The following is a 23,789-nucleotide window of genomic DNA, read 5'->3' as shown; positions in this document are numbered from 1 at the left end:
TACATCTGTCGGACGTTGCCCAATGCAGAGCATGGCTTTAAAGGACCCAATGGTGTGAGCGCTTAAGGGTTTCCTTTTTAGGTCGAGGACCGTAGGCTGTGCTTGCGCAGTTCGGTCCTAAGATTTAATGTTTTTAGGTTAGGGGGCTTGAACCCGCCCCTCTTCTCCATTGGCTGGCCTCGTAAATGATGGCCAGCCATTGGAGGAGATGGGCGTCACTCCCTTCAAGCCCCGTCTTTTACGGATTCGGGGGCGTGTTTTTTAGGTTTTTTCTATCTGTGACGTCATCCGTCACTCACCAAAAAACACGCCTCCGATTCTGAAAATTTCGGAGCTTTGCGGCAGCCATTTCTGCCCGACCGCGTCCGGCCCTTGCATCTATCCGCTTGTTATTTTTATTATTAGATTACACTGGTGCGACAGTAAAGCTGTTGATGTGCCACACGTAAAATATCCTGGGCAGGAGAATGATGTACTCTTTATACTCCTGCCCTACAACATGCTAGAAAGCAAAACGTCACGTCCCCTTTTGGATTATGTATGGGCATGAGTTGTGAGATTTGAACAGCATCCGGCCACCAGTTCCTCAATATGACTCTCTCCCCCGGTTTGTTTACACCCGTGGTAGGCAGGAAACGCAGGTCACCACCTTTAATTATAGGCCGAGAATGAGATGGTCCAGAGATAATTGCAGGGTTCCTTAAAGGGCCACGGCTCATTGTTCACCAGGTGAAACTCCCCTGGACATGCGGAATTCCTCCCCTCTGTAACCAGGGAGCTCTCCTATACACAGCGCACTTCGAGTATCAGGTTGACAGAGTGTGCTGCTAAGCTAAAGCCATGTCAGGCGATTTTTTTTGCTTTCTGGGCCGGTTTCCATTACTGCAGCCGCTGGTTGTTATTGCGTCACTCCCTCTATCTCTCAGTCTACATGAGTTTTGATGTACCACGTACTCCATTTTTTTCAAATCTCCCTAGAAAGCCTGTGCCAGGCGCGCATGCCGGGGCTGTGAGCAGACCATGGGTGTCTCTAATCCACTTTCATTGCACAGGGCGTTGCAGTCCAGCCCGGAATGCCCACGTGTTGCAATGACAGCTACTGAAAGTCAACAAACCAGCATGCATAATAACGCTGGGGAACATTTGGGCAGACCTGAAGGTTAGGTGCCCTTTCATGGTCGCCACCCTACGATGCGTGAAGGGCACTGGAGTAATGGGGTTGGAGGAGCCAGGCGTCTGCATGTCCGTGATGAACCCTTAAAGTTTGAGCACTAATTATGGCTGCGCACGAAAGGACGGTTGGCTTTGTGTTCTCAGAGATAATTGCAGGGTTCCTTAAAGGGCCACGGCTCATTGTTCACCAGGTGAAACTCCCCTGGACGTGCGGCATTCCTCCCCTCTGTAAACAGGGAGCTCTCCTATACACGCCGTAAGAAGAGAGGCGCTCGCTGGCAGCCAGGAAGGAGAAGCAGACAGGAAGAAGCGCCTCTCGGGCCCACTGCTACCAGAAACCAACTGGAAGTGGCCACTGAGAGCTGTCGGGCAAGGACGCTGGGGGAGCAGCAGCCGCCCAGCGGGCAACAGAATCCTCCGTGAGTTGCAGGAGTCCTAGGGATCTGCAGAAGCTACCCCGGAGAAAGAAGCAGTAGTAACGGGAGGAAGATCCGGCCTCGGTGTGTACGGGACATGGACCCGATAAAGATGCGACTCCTCTGCGCCTCCCCTCTGCTGCCCGTCCAGGCAGATGAACATGAGCACACGGTGAGTGGCACCGGACACAGAGGCCTGCCCTGGAGTAAATACAGAATGTGGTGTTACGTTATAATGAAAGAGAGGGCTAGGGGGTAGTGAAACCGCAGCTTACATACCGGCCAAGGGTTGGGTTGATAATTGGGGTGGGTGGGGTATTCAAGTCTGTACTGTCACCACACTATTTAACAGTCATTTAAACAAAGTCATTTCGCCAGCAGAAACCCTTCCATCACTAGGGCTGGAGGGACTTCCGCTTGCTCGTTGTGCTTGCTTTCCGGCCTCCCCCTCGTTGTGCTTGCTTTCCGGCCCACCCCCCATCGTTGTGCTTGCTTTCCTGCCCCCCCTCGTTGTGCTTGCTTTCCTTCCGCCTCCTCGTTGTGCTTGCCATTGCCCCCCCTCGTTGTGCTTGATTTCCTGCCCCCCCTCGTTGTGCTTGCTTTCCGGCCCCCCCCTCGTTGTGCTTGTTTACCCCCCCCCCCGGTTGTGCTTGCTTTCCGGCCCCCCCTGGTTGTGCTTGCTCTCCTGACCCCTGGTTGTCCTTGCTTTCTCCTGACCCCTGGTTGTGCTTGCTCTCCTGCCCCCTGGTTGTGCTTGCTCTCCTGCCCTCTGGTTGTGCTTTCTCTCCTGCCCCCTCGTTGTGCTTGCTTTCCGCCCCCCCCCGGTTGTGCTTGCTTTCTGGCCCCCTCTGGTTGTGCTTGCTCTCCTGACCCCTGGTTGTGAGGGGGGCTCTCTGTGTGTGGGGGGGCTCTCTGTGTGTGTGTGTGTGTGTCTCTCTGTGTGTGTGGCTCTGTGTGTGTGTGTGTGGCTCTGTGTGTGTGTGTGTGTGGCTCTGTGTGTGTGTGGCTCTGTGTGTGTGTGTGTGTGTGTGTGTGTGTGTTGGGCTCTGTCGCTCTGTGTGTATTTTTTTTGGTAGGTGGCTCTGTGGGTGGCTCTGTCTTTATGTGTGTGCGTGTGTAGCTTTTTTGGTAGGTGGCTCTGTGGGTGGCTCTGTGTGTGGGTGGCTCTGTGTGTGGGTGGCTCTGTGTGTGGGTGGCTCTGTGTGTGGGTGGCTCTGTGGGGGTGGCTGTGTGGGGGTGGCTGTGTGTGGGTGGCTCTGTGTGGGTGGCTCTGTGGGTGGCTCTGTATGTGTGTGTGGGTGGCTTTGTATGTGTGGCTCTGTGTGGGTGCAAATGCAATAGGTTTCGCATTTGCGAGCGATTAAGCTATTGCCATTATAAATGACAATGCCATTTATTTATGATTTAAAAACAACAACAAAAATGTCATGAGCAATGCCAATAGCTCTACCTTTAATAATGCCGAGACCATTGCATTGTAAATGCTTGTTTTAAAAGTTTGACCGGCTTTTGGGAAAGAACTCCTCCAACAGCCTGTGTCTTTTTTCTTGTGACATGATGACCCGCACGCTGGCGTAATTTCAGTGAAAGTGTAATGAACCGATTGGCTCATTTCAGCTTCACTGCATCGGTAAACAGGGCATAACTTCGCCCCCTGAGCACTGATTGTTATGGGAGGAATACCATTGAAAGTGGACAATGTCCCCGTTCCAGTACTGCCTTTCCCTTGTGGATCTCTGTTTGGGGATTTTTCTGGGCACATGACACCCCAGCAGGGATCCGCTATGCTAGGCCAGAAAGGATAAATATGAGGATTGCTGGGGGAGCGGCCCCTAATCAGGGGCCTGTGCTCCCCCTTGTCCTGGCCCCGTTAGTCTCTTTGCCTCTACTGGGAGACAGATGGTGGTGTTCCCCCTCAGCCTCACTAGACATCAGGGAGTTTTAATTGACACTATTTTTCAGAGGGGGGGGGAGTAGCCCCAAAGTCATGGGCTTTGTCTCAACTCTGCCCTGGCCTCCATTAGTCTTTCTGCTCCGCCCGTTGGTGGATGGGGATGTTCACTCTTAATCTGCCTCCCCTGGGATGGAAGAAGGCCCACTAGACACCAGGGATTTTTACATGGGCCTATTAATAGAGGGGGCATCCCCAATGGCATAGGCCTGTGCTGCCTCACTGCCTGGGCCTAGTTAGTCTTTCTACCCCCTCCTGCGGGGCGGATGGTATTGATTATCCCATCTCTCCCCAGTAGGGCAGAGCGCCCATCAGACAACAGAGAAATATTTTTATTGTTGTAGAAAAAGAATATGGTGTGCGGGTGGACCACTCTTGTGATGGGCCTATCTTCCAACCTTAAAACCTCAACAGTCTTTCTGCCCACCTGGAGCGCAGAGCCCCATCCCATGGCAAGCAAAAAGATATTTCGATCCTTTTGGCCTCAGTCTTGACATATGGATTAGCAGAATAAGAGTAAATTCTAGCCATGGTGATAGGTGCGCTATTTGGGCCTGTGCTCTGCCACCCAGGGAAACCAACTAAACACAGCCAGTGTGAAAGTTATACACCCAGGAGACTCCAGGGTGATGTGCCTTGCATGGATCCCACAATGTTTTCTTGCCCACAATGCCCTGCAAACATTAAACTATGCATTTTCCTCACATTTCTAAGTAGGATAGTTACAGAATCTGAGTGAAAATACAAATTCCCTACCATCCAGCGTTCCTTCACTTGTTCTGATATAATGGTACCCCTTGTGTGTTGCTGACCCTAACATCAGCAAACACAAAGGTCCCCAAAACCCAACATGAAGAAATCGGCAATAGAGGTAACGGTTGATAGTGGCGGTATTTGGCTGGATGGCCACTCAAGGAAACCAACCAAACCCAGACAATTCTGAAAACTAGTCCAGGATGGTGTGCCTCGCATGGGTCCCACAACAGTTTCTTTCCTATAATGCCATGCAAACCTCAAACTTTGCTTCAAATCACACATATCCCTTGCATTTCTTTGGTGTAAACTTCTGGAAACTGCAGGGCTCTACAAAATTCCTACCTCCCACCGTTCCCACAGTTGCCCCGACAAACATGCTACCTCACATGTGTGACTGGGCCTAGTTCCCACGATAGGAACAGATCAAACCAGGATCAATTGTGGATCTCCCATTTTACCATGGGAATTGCTATATACTAGTACAAATGAAAAACCATTGTAAGGTGCAACTCAGATGTTGGCTCGGAGTGCCTCAGGTTCTTGGAGAATCTACAAAACATATACATCCCTGCAACCAGAGGGTCCAGTGTAGGTAACAGTATACTGCTTTTGTAAATCTGCCATCTTGTCAAGAAATTACAGATTAAAATATTGTCTCAAATGGCTGTTTTTTCCGACTCATTTTTATCATATTTTCTTTTCAATGGTTAATTTCCTTGAGAGAAACTTGAGGCATCTACACAAATGACCTCTTGCTAAATTCAGAATCATCCATAGGTTTCATACCTTTTTCCTCCACACGTTGGAAGCAGATTGAAAGCACAAAAATTAGAAACTACGTCTTAGAAAAAGGCCAAAACTCTGGCAAAAATTTGTTTTAGATTCAGCTCTTCTTCTTCCTGAAAGTTGGGAAGATTGTGGCTGTAGCACAGCAAACCTATCATCATTGATGTCATTTGTAGGCAAAAAAACTTTCTAGCACATCACTTTTTACCCAAGAAAAAAGTAACTTGTGGGTATATTTTGGCTATTTTTTTCAGTCCTCTTCAAGGGCATCTAGAAAACCTTAAAATCTCCATGATGTTGGGGGGAAAAGGAGAAAATGTTTGTGCGGATGCTTTATTTGGAAAATGAATTATGGAGGCTTAGGTGCAAAGTACCCCAGATAGCAAAGAAGGGCTCAGCACTGAGGTGCAAACGCCTTTAGCAGTGAACAGGTTAAAGCCGGACCTGTTGGCTTGGCCAATGCTTGTTTCTGGTTTTATTTTAACCAACATGAATCTCACACGAACTCCTCTTTTAGCTGCTTTGTACTTGCGTTTCCAAGTTTGTTTTACTTAGCTTGGTTGCTGGAATGACAAATAACATTGGCTTTATGATTCACTCTTGAAAGCTGTTTGGAAAGGACGTGAACATCTATAAATGCAAGTTCATTGTAATGTCAGTCATAAAACAATAATATGGTTCCTCTCTTTGAAAACGGCATGCTTGGACAGTTTACATGAATGTGCTCAGTGTTCTTTGCTTTGGGCAGTCAGATTTTATGGCTGATTGGCTACAGGAATGTGCCTGGTACTTATGTTTTTGTGTGTGGCTGTCCGTGCTAATCCAAACGTTTCCACGGAGCACAGATATGATAAGTAAGGCAGGGCACACAGACGCGTGTGCTGTTCTGGTGTCCAGAACCATCAAAGTTATTATCCTTGCTTTATTATTTTGTGGACTGTCATGGCTAAAGAAAAAAAATGTCATGCTTTCAACGTAGCTACTTTCATCAGAGTGTTCATTAGGGCTACACACGACTTTAAGTCAAATCAATCTTTATTCGGTTTCAATCACAACCGTAAAAGATAAAATCACAAGAGTAAATACATTAAATACAGTTTCATGGATAAATTGCAATAAAAATAGAATAAAAGCACAGTTAAAACAATATACATAGTATCAGTCATTTAAACAAACATTCACTGGATAAAGTACTGAATTGCTTTTACTCTCCGCTGGCTATTTTTAGGTCATAATATTTTCATATATTGATACAAACGTCCCTTTGCAAAACAGTAGTAGGCAATCTAAACGAGTAAAAATAATTTGTACCGCAGTTGTAGTGACATCAGACACCTTCGCGGATTGGCGATTTGGTACTTTTTTCAATACGAGAAGGTATAACTCTCCCTTCCAAAACCGTTCGGAAATGTCAGTAAAATGCGTAGTTTGATGTTTGCTGGGCAAAGTGGGTAATGTCACGTAATTACTCAGTGGCGTTTCGACACTTTTGGTAACAGGATCTCCATCAAGACTTAATAAATATATGAGCCCGAAAACATGTTGAGCGCATGTAGCAAAAGCAGCACAATCAGAGGATGCCAAAAACTGATGTGGGAGATCTTAGTCAGTAGAGTGTAGAGTAAAGGGAGAGGTGTGGCACAGAGGCCAGAGCGACTGACTCCAGAGCACAAGGTTCACGTCACTGTTCAATACTGGCAGCAGCTCAGCTCAGCATCATGTGACTTTGGGCAATAGCTCCTTTAATCTCCCCGAACTGGCCTCCAGCGCCTTGAAACCCTTAAGGAGGTGATATGTTTGCGCTTTACAAGAAGGAATTGTTAATATTATTATTCTAAGTAGAGTGTCATGGCTAGGTTCAAGTGATGGCATGAGAAGGGCTGGACGAATTAAGTCAAAATGCTGAACAGGCCGTCAAGCGGGGGAGAAGTGGAGAGAAGTAAGATAAAGCTGCAGCGACGCGCAGTTCTGGGAGGTGCACAGTCATGTTGGACCGGCTCCCAAAAGGAGAAACCAACAATATGTGAAATAGGCGTCTGTTGAGCGTTTTGCCCTTATTCATCCTACCCTTCTCGGACCAGCGCTTCAACTGAGCCATTACACATATTAGGAGTCCTGATGAGGATCCCGTCATCAATTGGGATCATAACGCCATTTGTATCTTAGTCGTATATTAAGAAAGCTTTGTAGAACATTACTATTTCTCAAGATCATAATAGTGTGTCACTCTTCTGAGCACCGAACACAGACACTTTTGTTCCTCACTGTACATTGTTATACATCCGTAAATATATTACTATTTGATGTCCATTACATTTTGTTGGTATTAGAGACCATTGTTCTCTTTTCTTTAATTGACACTTCAGATCCTTAATACTCATAGATTTTCCTGTTTTTTAGTTTAGCATATCAACAATAAGGCACTATGTTAGGAGTTTGCTGAGCTCGGAAGTAAGCAGGTTTTGATGCAGACTGTTCGCCCGAAAAACAAGGGCACAGACAAGGATGCTCATATCGAAGGGTACATGCCATGTTGAACTCTTGCATGTTTGCATGATACCAGATAGTAAACGAAGTCTGGGACTAGGAGCTGATAGCAGGTCCAGCTCTCACACTTCTTAAATACGTTAGTTAAACAAAAACAGGATTCTGTACCTCTAGAAAAGGCAAGACCAAGAAATGAGAAGGTCGTAGTTGAGACCAGGAGAGGAGCTGGCTGATCGACTGGATTGGGGGATCAGTGTGATCAGAAGGGATTTCCCTCATACACCCAGATGGGTATCATGCTTTAATCATTGGACTGCTTCTCATTGGGCTTGCGTTGTAATGCCCAACGGTGCCCTGGAGCGGGCTCTTTATCGGAGACGATCTGATTTTTAGCTGTAATGATGAACGAAAGTGAAGATGTAGTGAGTGTAGGGTAGTAAGTGAGGTGATTTGAAACTGTCTAGGAGGGTCCAAGAACAGTTTTAATAGGATGATCTCCTAGATAGTGTTGTATAGCTCCTATATATCCTTATATCGTGTTAAGTTAGCATAGGTACATTTGAGATTTAAACGCCATTTTTCCTTTCTTGCAACTTCTGCACACGACCCTTAATTGTTGACTTAGCTTTCAACCTAGTGGTTTGCCGTGGTGTATGTGAGAATAATATGTTATTGCTCTGATATCAGTTTTGTTTAATAAACCATGTCTGCACGGAGAGTGCTGAAGTTTCAGGAGCAACACGATATGGAATTGTTATGAGGTCTGATCTCCACGCCTTCATAGTCATAACACAAGTGCAGCCTTTGCCAACTCGGGCTTGAGGCGGGATTGATATTGCTTTGCACGAGAATTGTTAACACACTTGATGCGGTGCACATGCAGAGAGAGCTGGTGTATGCTGATGTGATTCCTTCATGCTAGGACACTAAGGTATGGGCCCGCCCTAAAACAACCCAAAGAGACCTTCTTAGCTAATAATATAATATATGTGTCAGGGAGGGTGAGATATAAGTGTTGTTAACTCTTATTCATTACAGCATGTTAACATGCTGTCACCATTCGCTTTTTATGTCTTAGTAACTATGCTGATAATTTTGCTACTGATAATAAGTATACTTGTATTATCAAAGATACTGCGCCTGAGAAGACGGCATTAGTAAATAAACATTTCAAATGCACATGTGTCTTCTTTACTCCATGTTCTGGTTTGTAATGATAATATAACGAAAGAGTGTTCATGAGTCCCACGTACCCTGAGGTACTGTAAGTTCATGTTCTGGTTTGTCTAAACATTGGGTGTTTGATATGTCCAATGAGACACTGTAGCTAGCTCGGTAAGGGGTGAGTTGGTTGCTAAGGTAAGTTTTGGGACATCCTAATTTGCCGAGGTTCCACTCCTCTGTGCACAGTTCTGTGTGAGTACAGAAACCCTGCAACATGGCGCCCAACGGTTTCGGTGGTCTTATATCATGACACTCGAGTAGTTTATCATTCATGCCTTAACCCCTTCACATCCGTTTCCGGAAAACGGGGTGTTGGTGAAACCTACCTATTTTTTGAAATAGGTCTTTATTCAAGCTTGATTCTTACTTAAACGGTTTCTTTGAATTACTACCCAGTTGTGCTACAAAGTATTCTTTGTGTTTTCTTGTTTCCAATTCTGTAATGGCGGCAGCGGTGGCTATTGCGCAGCATAGTCGCGTAGCGGTACGCAACCATCTTCAGACGTACCAGGTCCCAGTAGATGGGATGGCTGTGATTTTCGTGGTAAGTGCAGATCCGGCGTTTCCTTACGAGTTGTTTTACTCTTGGGTTACGTTTCCGGCTGTGGACGCTAATTCTGGTTTGTTCCACTCCTACACCGCCTCGGATGTCCCGGCTGAATATACGCCATACAGGGCATTGGAAATACCTATTGATCATTGGCAGCATCGAGTTTGGTTTGATGGCGCCCTCCCCCACTCTTTGTCCCGTGCGAGGTTAGGTCCACTCTCAATTCCAGGTACTAATTGGCCTGCGTTGGGTGGCTTTACCCCGCACCCGAATCACGGGGCTTGTACCCTGGCAGAAATTCGCAGGCTACATGTAGTTTCCATTTCCGTGATTCGTGCTTTAGTGCAATACATTGGTCGACATCTTCCTGGTGGTCCCCAGGGGGGTGCGGCCGCTCCCATGGAACGAGGCGGAATGCGTCTCAATCCAGTGATGGTAAATTCGGTTTTTGGTGCGCGTCCTGTTGACAACGATGACTTCCCATTCTGGCTAGCAGAGAAGTTTGATCAACTGGAGGCGGTTTTTCCGAATTCTACTCCTGCTGATAAACATAGAATGTTGACGATTACTCTACCGAAGGATATTACTCCTGAACTAGCTGACTGTGAAAGCTGGGGAAAAACTTTTGCGGCTGTTTATACGAGGTGCTTCGGCACCCCGTCTATGAATGCCCTGCCTGAAATCATTAGACGTGTTCAGAATGATCACGGTCCAGAGGCAGCTGTGGAATTGGGTATGCGCCTGTGTGGTTCTTTTGAGATTGTAAGTGATCTCATTCTCTCCAATGTTAAAGGAGATGCAGTTAACTTTCAGGTGTCGAATGCTTTGGCTGCTCTGCCCGATGCCGACAAACCCCGCCAGTTAGCAAAGATTGTAGTGGCCGCTTATAAAACTATTGGCCGCACAAGTAGAGGTCTGAAATATTTTCCAGTGTAGGATAAAAAACAACCTCAGGGACAATCTGCAGTGACAGATGCCCAGCCCAAGTCCAAGAAATCGAATTGGCCTAAAAAACAGACACAGGGGAAGCAGACAATGCAGACTCAGGGTACTTTTCCTGCAATACAAGCTCCTGCGCCATCCGAAAAAGTTTATGATTTGCGCGACCGCGCGATGATTAAATCACCTGATCGTTTTCAGGGTTCTGATCAACGCTCTCCTCGTTCCTTTCAGGACACATCGGCCCCGAAGACCGGTGGAGGAGGAGGGGGTGGACGTGGACGTGGTGGCCAACAAGGACGTGGTCAGTCCCGCCAGACGGACGGCGCAGTGAAGCAGGAGGATTCTACGCCTAAGCGTCCGCAGTTTGCGAAAAAGAAAGTCGCAGCCTTAACAGCGCATCGATATGCCACAGATAGTGAGAACGCGGCTTCGGAATCTGACGTGGGCTCTGACCTTGCTGGACAGCGCGGCGGAGATAACCATAGTCAGAGAGGCGCTGCGTCCACTACTGAGGGTGACAGCGACTGATGTCTACGTTGTGATAGAAACAGCGGATACGAGACTTGCTCCCCCTGAAAGACTATATGAAATTGTCCTGTTAATTGAAGGTGACATACAGCGTACCGTTAAAGGTGTATTTTGGGAGAATCTGTCTTCTACATATGATATTTTACTTTCGGAGGCTGACTGGCCCCCACCTTTTGTGCTCGCGGCGCCGCGAGGGGAGGAGGTAATCCTACCCAGTTTCGCAAACACTGTCTCGAAAGAGCATGCGCAGCATTTTGCAGAAGAGTGGGCTCGGGCTCTCGCGCCGGCTCTGTACCGTAACCAATGTGGTTGGGATAAATTGTCGCCTTGCCACGAAATTCCGTTGCGGTCTCAGCCGCAGCCTCAACCTCAATATCCCATTCGGCGTGAAGCAAAATCTTCCGTCGCGGAAATCCTTGAACAATTGGAATATCAGGGAGTTATTGGAACGTGTGTGTCACCGATGAATAATCCCCTTTTTACTGTGAATAAACCTGACGGATCATATCGTTTGGTTTTGGATTACCGGCATTTGAACTCGCATTGCCGTAACTGTGCAGTACAGAATACCCACGGCTCTGCCCTAGTGGATAGTCTCGTGCGTAAGCGTTTCAAGACAACGCTTGACATATCCAATGGTTTTTATGCCCACAGATTGGACAGCTTTAGCTCCCAATGGACCAGTTTTACAAGCGCTGGAGTCCAAAAGCAATTCCGGCGTCTTCCAATGGGCTACAAGAATAGTCCTGGTATATTTACCGCTCGCATTGTCTCTATTCTGGAGGCACTCGACCCTGATGCTTTTTCGTATGTGGATGACATATATCTCACAGACGACGATATTTGGGAGCATCTGTGTCGTGTAAATTCTCTTGTTTGCAACTTCGCAGACATGGGTTACAAATTCAACTTTGCAAAATCGCACATTGCTGAACATACAGTGTTGTTTTTGGGCTATGAGCTCAACAATGAAGGTAGAGGTTTGGCTCCTCACTTCTTAGAGAAGTGCGCACAATTACGCGCTCCAACAACACTGAAAAAATTACAGTCTTTACTGGGCTTTTTGAATTTCGGCAGAACTTACATTCCGGAATATGCCCAGCGTATCAAGCCTTTGTATGCTTTGATCCAACCAACTTTCTCAAAATCATGCTGGCTGCCTGAGCATTCAGCCATTTTGCAATCCTTGCAGGCTGATCTGCTCGCTTCTAAATATTTACTGACTCGTGATAACCACACCAACCTGGTAATAAGAATAATTCCTGGGACGGTGGGTTTCACATACCTCACTTTTGATGAAGGTGACACAGTACCTATCGCTTACAAGTCTCACTTGTACACTTCGGCTGAGATGCGGTTTCCCACTGTGGAAAAAGTTTTAACTGCTGTACAGATGGCAATTCTGAAAGAACGTGCTCTGTCACAGGGGAAACGCATGCTAGTGGTAACACCCTGTCCTCATTTGGAGGCAGTCACGAAAGCGAGTGTACCAAATTCAAAAGCTTTGCACCCTCGGTGGATTCAGTGGGCTGCGTCATTGTCATCCTCGGATGTCATGTTTATTTTTGACGCTTCCTTACGGTCGCAGGAGTACTTGCAGTATGAATTCGTTCACCCTGCTCCTCTGGCGATGCGACCTTTGGAGGACTTCCATTGCATCATTTACACTGATGGGTCGGCGCAGGTTGCGCATGGCTCTAAACATGCCTACGTTTCCGCATGCGCCATTGTGGTCGGTGCTATGTTGAATGATGAGTTCATTTCCAGGGAGGTACACACGTTGCCCCTGGGCGATTGCACCGCACAATTAGCAGAGCTTCGTGCTCTCTTACTAGCTTTGGAGTACGCAGATCCAAGTGTTACTACTCTAATTGTAGGTGATTCTTACTACTGTGTCCAGTCTTACAATGAAAACTTGTTCTTTTGGATTCAAAATGATTTTCATGATTCCAAGGGTAGCACAATAAAACATAAAATGATCTGGGTTCGAGTGGCAGAGCTTAAGGCTATGTTGCCACTCGTTTATGTGATTCATACTCTCGGTCATCAGCGCGTGGGAGTTCACGCTGTTGGCAACTCGCTTGCTGATGAAGCAGCGAAATCAGCAGTATCTACATACTTAGTTGCAGCAGTTACTAGGTCTAAAACCAAGATTGATAGCGACATCTTGGCAGCGATTGCTGCCTCTGAGAAGGGAAGTAAACATCCTTCGGGATTCCCTTCGAAGTATAAATACCACTTAAGTCCCGAAAAGGTTCCTTTTGTGACACTTCCTGATGTTGGGGAACGGCTGATTCCCAACTCGGATCGCAGAACAGACTTGATTACAGCGGCTCATGAAGGTGTGGCGTCTGCGCATGCGGGCGTCTCAGCCACTGTAACGCAACTACAACAACGTTTCTGGTGGCGGGGACTGTACAAACAGACGCGTGATTATGTCCTTCTTTGTGACATATGCCAGCAGATTAAACCTTCAACTGCTACGCGTCCGCCTCAGACTCAGTTGTACATTTCTAATAAACCACTAGGCTGTGTTTATTTAGATCACTGCGGTCCATTTTCATCTGATACTGCGTATAAATACATCTTAGTAGCAGTTGACTCATGCACACGCTTTGTGTGGGTATGGCCACATCGCAGCGCTGATTCCCGGACTGTCATCAGAGATTTGCGTATCTTTATAGGGATTTTTGCCTGTGGTACCTTCCATTCGGATCAGGGTCCGGCTTTCGCCTCTAAGGCGTATAAGGATGCCATGACTTCGATGGGGGTCCAAGTCAAGTTTTCGTCACCCTACAGACCCGAGGGTAATAGTGTAGTTGAACGAATGAACCGTGATTTAAAGCAATCTTTGACAGCCCGAGTTATAGGCACTGGCAGAAATTGGCTGGCTCACCTCTATGGCGTGCAGCGTGCTCTTAATAATCTCCCTAGAAGGTCTCTGGGTGGGCGGACCCCATACGAAATGCTCTTTGGCATCAAGATGTTCGTCCCTGACCTTGACGGTCTAGACTCGGTGGTTCGCGCCACTTCCTTTGACGCAGATGAACATTGCAATGTTTTACAGAATCTACAAAAGACGAGAGACACTCTTGCAAAGGAACATTTGCCCTCCACATCGGATGATGCGTTGCAGATCCCGGTAGTTGGCTGGCTACCCCAAGTTGGAGAACTGGTTCGAGAGAAGATCGACAACAAGAAAGAGTTTGGTCCCTCCTATCGAGCTCCGGTCCCAGTGCTTGGAGTGAAGGGCACAAGAACAGTCATTTTACCACCACTTCCAGGTCGTAAGGAAAACAGGTTTATTTCTATTGACAATGTCAAGATACACAGAGTGGCCGATTCTTCTTAGCATGACACCGGCTGTTTCCTGTCCTTCCATTGTGAGAAATTCAATTATGCCCACTGCTTCTAATAATGAACCTGAGGTGGCCATCGAATTACCTGCTGTTTCCAGTCCATTATTGAATAATTTACCAGGAACTAACCTTGATGAGACAGACTATACATACCCCACTGATTTGTCCATGCCTGACCTGCAAGCTCGTTTAGCCACGGAATCCAGATTTTCATTTGACTCTGCTTCCCTTGCCTCGAAAAAACCCTCTAAAATTGCATTATATGCTAGCCTGTTTAAAAAACATTTTTTGATACCTCCTTGGATATACATTTGGCTGGTCCTTTTTTCAGTTTACCTTTTTATGTCAATTGGTTTTGTGTTTTATTTTTTTCGGATTATGAATGGACACTATGTCGAGGAGAGAACTTGCATTACTCATTTGAATGGAACTTTGGCCCCACTTTCCTCTTCACATTCTACACACAGATTAAAAAGAGACTTGACTTTGGTTAACATCACAGCGTGGCCTGTTCTGGATGGAATCGCGTGGGATGCAGTTCGTTTTCAGATTCATGGTCCAACGGAAGTCGTTAATGTCCCTAATGTACTAAGAGTTAATATGGGGGATGTGGTGAAACAAAACATTCGTTCTGATGATTGGGATGTTAATGCTGTGGAAAGTTTGTTTTCTGATTTGAAATATTATGCTGCTTTTGATGCTGAGGATTTATATTTAGAATCTGCTAATTATGGTGAATTGTTCTGTTACCAACATTATGGCAATCACTTCTTACACAAGACATCTTCCCGAAGGGATGCGGTTAATTTTACTCAGTGGGAACATTGCCCAGCACCAACACAAGGGAGTTCAGAAACGTTTCTTAAAAAGTATACTTATTTCACTGACTTTAATCAGTCCAATCCCGAGTCCTTTTATTTTAAATTTCACAAACAGCCACTGTCCAAGGTTCGACTTACAAATACAAAATTGTTATATTCAAAGGCCTTCCTGGATCAATTAGTTACTGGAGGGTATGAGTTATGGATGGATACCATAGACCTTAAATCAGTTTGGGGCTCAAGGGCCTGGCAGGTACAAGGCACTGAAGCTTTGCACCGTGCATGTCTCATCCCAAATCATATGTGGTTTTTAAATGAAACCATTTCCCAGACGACGTGCTTTGGATTGGCTACATCTAAAAGGTTAAACACCCCGTCTTTCCCGGAGTTGGAGGAATATGAGGATTGGAGTAATTTTACTAAATTGTCCATTAGAGATATACAGGCTCTGCTTCTGAATTCCTCCTTTGACATTTCCAGTATGAATCCCAAGGGTTGGCTGCTTTGGCACCGTAGTGCTGATTCTTGCCAAAAGAGATTTTTAAATATAACTGACGGTTTTAAGGCTGTTAGATCTGATCCCCGTTTTGATTTGAGTCATACTGTCACCTCTTACTCTGTTGGCAAGTTGTGTCAAGCTTGGCTGAAACATTCAACTTTACCTGCGGTTAAGTATCACCTTTCCAAACTGAATGCAGACGTGGATTTGAATGATTTCATTAAGGGCCCAGCTAGTGGCAGGTCGAAAAGGTGGTTATATGGTGTTTACAATGAAATTTGGAAACTCTCACAGATTGAGGCTGCTTCACGCCTTAGAGCTATTGATCAGGCAAATCTTGAGAAAGTGCTTGCAGTGGTTGACAATAGCATTAACGTGCTTTCCTCTAGAATTTACACATTAGATAATATTGTGTCGTCTGTTGTTGATATTGTGCATGATGAAGTGTCTGTATTATACCATGGTCAAAATCAATTACGTTCAATCATGCAGTTTGCATGGACACTACAGACTCTAAAAATGGGTAAAGTTCCCTGGGGATACATGAACGTTTCCTCTTTATTTGCACCGTTTAATTTGACAGACAAACAACGCTTGCTTTCAATGCGTGATGCTTCCTTTTCTATGCTCCATATTGAAAGATTGGAATCTTTACCTTTTTCTGTGGCAGAGACCACTGCTGCTACGTGGCTTATCCACGGTTTAATAACGCTGCCTTTTGCTTTATATAAGTTTTCAAATTGTATGAAATATGTGCCAATAGGTCGTTTTGAACCCTTAGGTAGCGGTTTTCTTCATGAGGTCTGGTCACTCCCATACACATACAGATGTTTCAAGGATGAACAAGAGGTTTATCTAACAGGGGATGAGTGTACTGAGACGCCAGATCATTCTTTAATGTGCAGACACATACAGTTACACGGTTCATGTAACAAGGACCGACCGAATATGGCTTGCGTTTTACAGGGCACGCCAGTTCCTGCTATCATCCCCACGTTTAAATTGTTAGAGAATGGTAGTTATTTAATGCTCAATAATGAAAACTGCTGTGGTTTAATTAAAGGTATAGCTTTCATAGTAACGGTTAGTGAGCGAGTTATTTGCTGCAGAAATGTTCTTTATCCTCCCACACGTGAACATAGGGAGTCTTCCATTTGGCCACAGATACCGACCTTGGGAGCAGAATTCAGCGGCATGGCTAGAATAAGAGCTCTATTGTCCCAGAAAGAGGTGGCCTTGAGCTCGGCCCGTGAAACTTTCGTGCTTCACATTGCTAACACCCGTACGGAGGTTCAGGCTCTTTTAAATACTGATTTGCCTTTGCATTTCGGAGCCATGGTCCGTTCTATCTTTAACGCATCCTCCACAACGGGCCTAGCACATTTTTTTAAAGTTGTTAGCGGTGGTCTCGTGACTTCCTTTGAGAAGATTTTTGGAGTCATCCCTGCCTTCTTCCATTCTATTTTTTCATCCTTATTTGGAGGGTTCCCGTTTTTACTTGCATTAGCGGCTGGCGCATTGGTGGTTTTCTGCCTTTTTAAATATGGATGCCCTTCCTGTGCAAGACCACGCTCGGCTGCTACTGACGCGGTTTCGCAACCGCATGCTTGATTATTATGGCACACTGCCGTTGGCGACTCTAAGCACGGCGTTTGGATTATCATTTCGGTTCTCCTATTTCACCTGTGTCCAGCCTGTATTTCGCTGCCTGACCTGTGATTTCCATTGGGCCATTGATTTGTGTCTCTGCGGACCAATATCTTCTGACGTCGATTTTGATCAACTGATGAGTCCTATCATTGCTCACGAGTTGGTTTGTTCTGACGAAAGGATTATGGCCTTGGCGGTGGCACATGGACTAATGGGTCCCTGGGATGTGTTGTCAGCAGCGCTAAATTTCTTGGAACAAAGTTTTCTTGAAAACCCACCGAGCTGTCCTCTGATGGTTATAGAGGATCCGGTGCTGGAAGATCACGTATGTTCCTTTCATCTTTTAAATTGGATGGCTGAACTGTTTTCGGATGAGGACAGTGACTTCCTCCTGGAGGCTGTTGCAGCTTACTTTTCATATACAGTCTTATCATAGACACTGCCTCAAAATGACATGCTGATTGATAGCATTTCCTTGATTTTATTGACTTTTGGTCAAGACATTTTGTTTTTGCTTGCCTATTGGCTTGAGCCACATTATACTTGTGGACTATTTTTTAGCATTAGTTTTTATAATTGAATTTTTATTCATGCTCGTTTATAATTGGATTCTGCTCTCATGTGATGGCACTTCTGTTATCTTATTTAGTCCGTTCTCGGATCATGGGGGGGTGTTGTATAGCTCCTATATATCCTTATATCGTGTTAAGTTAGCATAGGTACATTTGAGATTTAAACGCCATTTTTCCTTTCTTGCAACTTCTGCACACGACCCTTAATTGTTGACTTAGCTTTCAACCTAGTGGTTTGCCGTGGTGTATGTGAGAATAATATGTTATTGCTCTGATATCAGTTTTGTTTAATAAACCATGTCTGCACGGAGAGTGCTGAAGTTTCAGGAGCAACACGATATGGAATTGTTATGAGGTCTGATCTCCACGCCTTCATAGTCATAACACAAGTGCAGCCTTTGCCAACTCGGGCTTGAGGCGGGATTGATATTGCTTTGCACGAGAATTGTTAACACACTTGATGCGGTGCACATGCAGAGAGAGCTGGTGTATGCTGATGTGATTCCTTCATGCTAGGACACTAAGGTATGGGCCCGCCCTAAAACAACCCAAAGAGACCTTCTTAGCTAATAATATAATATATGTGTCAGGGAGGGTGAGATATAAGTGTTGTTAACTCTTATTCATTACAGCATGTTAACATGCTGTCACCATTCGCTTTTTATGTCTTAGTAACTATGCTGATAATTTTGCTACTGATAATAAGTATACTTGTATTATCAAAGATACTGCGCCTGAGAAGACGGCATTAGTAAATAAACATTTCAAATGCACATGTGTCTTCTTTACTCCATGTTCTGGTTTGTAATGATAATATAACGAAAGAGTGTTCATGAGTCCCACGTACCCTGAGGTACTGTAAGTTCATGTTCTGGTTTGTCTAAACATTGGGTGTTTGATATGTCCAATGAGACACTGTAGCTAGCTCGGTAAGGGGTGAGTTGGTTGCTAAGGTAAGTTTTGGGACATCCTAATTTGCCGAGGTTCCACTCCTCTGTGCACAGTTCTGTGTGAGTACAGAAACCCTGCAACAATAGGAGTAAAAACAAAAGAGCTCTGCCGGCGCCAATGAACAGCTCAATACCAGATACGCATTCTGATTTTACACTAATAGAGCAAACTTTCGATTCCACATTCGGTGGCTGGGAACCCTCAAGATGAGACTAGAAAAGACATAGGAATAGGTATTTATCTATACTCGTCTTTTAGTTTTTTAGTAAGTAGTATTATATTTTATTTATCTGTGTATAAGTGTTGTATTATTATTGTGTTAGTAGCTGAATTGAAACATGTAGGGAAAACTATAGTTTTTCCCTCCCAAATACATTAGAGTGCTAGAAATGATGCCAGCTATTTTGTGTAGATTACTTTCATAGTTGCATAATTATTTTAGAGTCTAGCATGACAAATAGGCTGGAAGTGATAAATGGGTTAAACAATGGTTGACAGCTTCATGGACTTCACTGGAGGCCACTGGTTTCCTCTCCCTCCCCCTTAGCCCTGCAGTTTCCTTTCACTTCTCCCAGGTTTACCCCCTCCACCTTGCGCAGAAGCTTTCTATTTAGTGCTCACAGCGCTTGAAAGGCCCTTGAGCCCTGACACAGCCCTTAGCGGGTCGGACCTCGCCTCCCAAGGCTTCTCCTGAGTGTCTCTGACTTCCACGTAGCTATGTCAATGTTGCATGCACACGCAATTATGGCAATGTGTCTGACTGCTGAACGATGTCTTTCTGTGTAATGACACCAGCACTGTGTTCTCCCCTTTTTTGATGTCAAACTCAGTAAACAGAATTTGAGTTTTTAAAAAAGTTGACTAACAACTGAAAGACGTTTCATTTATTGTTCTACACTATTCACTAAACATTCGCCAAATAACTTTCACTTTTATTATCATTTTGACAGATTTGCCATGTTTCACAAAGTTCGAATTCCTCAAGAAAATCTATTGAATAGAAACGGTGACGTCTCAAGCTTGGGAGTCTACGTTACTCCATTTAAGGTATGACTTATGTATATTAAGAAATATGTGCCATTAAAGATTCATTTTTTGCAAGAGAGGTCATATGTACGTGTGTGCACAATAATATTTCAAAGTCTGTGCAGAAATATTGCCAATAACTTCCGCATAGTTTGACAAATCTGCACAAAACTTTCCAAAACAAGTGCATTCAGTTTAGTTTCTTCAAGGCAAATATTGTGCACATCTGTAGAGCAGTGTGCCCGAAAAATAACAGGTGGTGGGAAGTAACATTTCCCATTTTAACTCCCTTAGGATTCTTTACTTTTTTATAGAAAAAAATAGTTGAACGAAATTCCACCAGACTTGATATTTAAGCAGAATTTTACTGAAGGAAGTGCCTTTGCTTGTTTTTTTGTGTGTATCAGTTCAGTACTTTTCCATAAGATTCATAGGTGTTCCAGTCTGGGCTTGTAGTGGCTAAATTCTAGAGATATTTGGACTGTTAATTTGTAGATTCGTGAATTCACAGATAATTCGAAAATCCAATTAAAAAAAGGCACATCACTGTACTAGAGAAGTTTTCTCCTGTTATACTACGAGGATTTGCGAATCTGGCTGCAGAGCTGCGAATCCTCTGCACTGTGATTTGTTGACCATCACAGAAAAATGTTTGTGACCGCTATTACCCAACATGCTGTTCTAAGCACCATACTGAGGAAAAAGGGGGCAGGATAAACCTACCCTAACCACCAGGCCCATGTTGGGGACCCCTACTGACAATAGAGTAAAAATTACCAAAAATATTTCTATGAGTCCCCGCTGATGTCTATGCTGGATTTGCAAATTCTTGTCTCTCCTTCAGCCTGTAGGAATCTTCTGGATTTGCAAATCCTGTAAAACAAAACAATGAAAAATAAGTCTGCTGCTCTTGGCCAATTGGCAAACATATGTGTGTGTGTGTATGTATATATATATATATATATATATATATATATATATATATATATATATATATATATATATATATATATATATTATATATATATATATATATTATATATATGTGTGTCTATATATATATATATTACCTACTGGCGGTCGCCAGTAGGTATATATAGTTAGGATTTTTTCTCTATGGGATTTTTGAAAATTCTATGTCTAATAACTTTGGCGTTTGTGGACGGAATTGGCTGAAATTTTCAGGAAAATGGCACATTTTGTTTCTGAGCAGCCCCTGAAAATTGGGGGGGGGTTCGTCCAGGGGGGGTCGAGAAAAAAGGGGGGTCCCAAAACGTGTTTTTAACATTGAGTTTTCCATAGGGCGGTTGGCCTCACTTTTAGCCCGAACGGCTGAATGGATTTGCACGAAACTTGGCAAAATTGTAGGGACTGGTAGCCCGATGTGCCTTTTGTAGGTCTCAATATATGTGCTACAGTGGATTTTGAGAAATTAACGTTTAAAAAAAGATATATATCTGTAACAGCGGACCGGGCAGCGCTCCAGTACGCGTACTTTTCGCGCAACGGAGCTTTGTGAAGCGAAGCTGATTGGTTCTCCGGCGTCTGTAAACATTCCAAACAGTCCGTAGCGGCCGCCATCTTGTCTGTCGGTAGGATCGAGAGACAAGAGGAGGCCAAAGCGAAGGGGCAAATGACCATAAGGGGGCATAATAGATCCTCGCTGACCCCCTAGGTTTGATGTGGAGGTTTTAAAAGGGCCCCGCGGGGCAAAAAAAAAAATAATAATAATAATCCAACGGCTGAATGGATTTGCACGAAACTTGGCAAAATATTAGGGACTGGTAGCCCGATGTGCCTTTGCTAGGTCTCAATATATGTGCTCCAGTGGATTTTGAGAAATTAACGTTCAAAAAAGATATATATCTGTAACAGCGCTCCGCTTCGCGTACTTTTCGCGTTACGGAGCTTTGCGAAGCTGATTGGTTCTCCGGCGTCTGTCAACATTCCAAACAGTCCGTAGCGGCCGCCATCTTGTCTCTCGGTAGGATTGAGAGACAAGAGGAGGCCAAAGCGAAGGGGGAAATGACCATAAGGGGGCATAGTAGATCCTTCCTGACCTCTTAGGTTTGATGTACCATTTTGCCAAGTTTGGTGTAATTCCGTTCAGCCATTCAGGCTGTAGACGTATGTAAATGTCCTATGGAAAATTGCATGGGGAAAACACATTTGAAAGTGTTGAAATTTAGAACCAATTAAAATGTTACTTTGGTTTTGTATTTGTGTGTGATGAAAGTTAATTGGTTATGTATATATGTCAAATGAGAGGAAACCACAGCCATTTTGTGATACTACTGTCTGAGGTACATTTGTGAGGAATTTTTGGTGGTGAATTTCTGGTGTTTGATTTACACAGTACTAACACTTCTCCTACTTTTAAAAAGGTGAGTTGTTAATTTGTAAGGGGAACTATGTTGTACACTTGAAGATAATTTGAAAAATGTTTTCTGTTATTTATTTGCAGTCCTTCTGTTATACTAAATACTTGATAAAGTTAGTTTTATATTATGTATTACTAAAAACGATAAATGAAAGTGATTATTTTTTTCTGCAATTTACAGCAAGCAATTTCAAAATAAAATGGCTCACAATGAAGAGACCGTGGCAATTTCTTTTGAATTGTCCACTACATTGATTGAAATTGAGAGCACCAATAATGAAATATTGTCACAAGGAGGAGATGACTTGTATGATTCCATTAGATTGATTGAAATGGACAGCACCAATAATGAAATATTGTCACAAGGAGATGACTTGAATGATTCCACTACATTGATTGAAATTGAGAGCACCAATAATGAAATATTGTCACAAGGAGGAGATGACTTGTATGATTCCATTAGATTGATTGAAATGGACAGCACCAATAATGAAATATTGTCACAAGGAGGCGATGACTTGAATGATTCCACTACATTGATTAAAATTGAGAGCACCAATAATGAAATATTGTCACGAGGAGATGACTTGAATGATTCCACTACATTGATTGAAATTGACAGCACCGATAATGAAATATTGTCACAAGGAGGAGATGACTTGAATGATTTTTTTGATCAATCTGTTGATGGCGAATTTATCGAATGTTTGGAGACCATAGAGTTAGAAGAATCATCATTGCAGACTTTTCATGAGGAAATTTCTGATGAGGACATGTTACTAGTTCTTTCAAATTTAGAAAATTCTGAAGAATAAATTTATATTTAGAAATCAAAAATTGTTTGAGACATTATTCAGTTTTATTTTTATTTTATGAGGTTGTAGCGAAGTGATTGTAGTATAAAATGAGACTTATAGTATAGAGTGCAACATTTTTATGTTACATGGTAAGTTTACTCATATTTACTTCCCTTCTGCCACTATATTATCTCCAATGTGTATTTGACATCTCTTCTTCATCTCCGGCCTCCTTTCTCTCACTGTGTGTCTCCGATGCATCTTATCGCTGCTATTTTGTGTAATTACAGAAGAGAGTAAAATAAAATAGTTCGGAACGTGAAAAGGGGGCAAAGTAGAGTACCCCTCACCCCCTAGGCCTTTTTAGGCGGTCCCAAAAGGATCAGTTTCTGCTTTCCTGAGAGATTATGGTATGAGTTCCATATACCACAATAATTTGCATTACAACATGCAAGATATCTATCTCCTATTACCAACTTTTGGAGATATTCGCGCTAAGCGCGATTATCTCCAAAAGCTAACACCTGCCCTGAGCAGTTCTTAGCCATGTTATCCAATGGGAGGTGGATAACATGGCTAAGAGCATTAGCTCGGTAATGCATGAATATCGCTGACTTTTTAGCGATATTCATGCATTGCGGCCGTTTATTATCGCATTTGCGATAAACCTTGATAATAGCAAGGTTTATCTTCGATAATTTCTGACGATGCTTAGCGTTAAAAAATTCGTTGGTAAGCATCGTTAGCGATAAATATCGCTTAACTTTGGTAATATGCACCAACGTCTGTTAACGTTCGATTCGAAGGAAATGAGGAAGTGTTGAAAAACATTGTCTGCGCCATCTTGCCTTTTTTGAAATGCCACACTTTTGTCGTGCACGGCAGCCATTTTAGATGCCTTGACCAGACCCACTCTCTGCA

General features: G+C 44.0%; 1 protein-coding gene across 1 annotated transcript in view; it reads left to right on the top strand.

Annotated features, from left to right (window-relative positions):
• Window positions 1–23,789, top strand: part of ACOX3 (acyl-CoA oxidase 3, pristanoyl) — a 502,436-nt gene that overhangs the window by 223,626 nt on the left and 255,021 nt on the right. The window contains exon 8 of the mRNA XM_078678532.1: window positions 19,616–19,712. Within this exon, the coding sequence (XP_078534658.1) occupies window positions 19,616–19,712 (97 nt within the window). The remainder of the gene's footprint in view (window positions 1–19,615; window positions 19,713–23,789) is intronic.

The sequence above is a fragment of the Lissotriton helveticus genome, chromosome 2_2 (genome assembly GCF_964261635.1).
Source record: "Lissotriton helveticus chromosome 2_2, aLisHel1.1, whole genome shotgun sequence".
Lineage (NCBI taxonomy): Eukaryota > Metazoa > Chordata > Amphibia > Caudata > Salamandridae > Lissotriton > Lissotriton helveticus.
The sequence above is the reverse complement of the archived record's forward strand: the minus strand, read 5'-3'. Positions and strand labels throughout refer to the sequence as shown.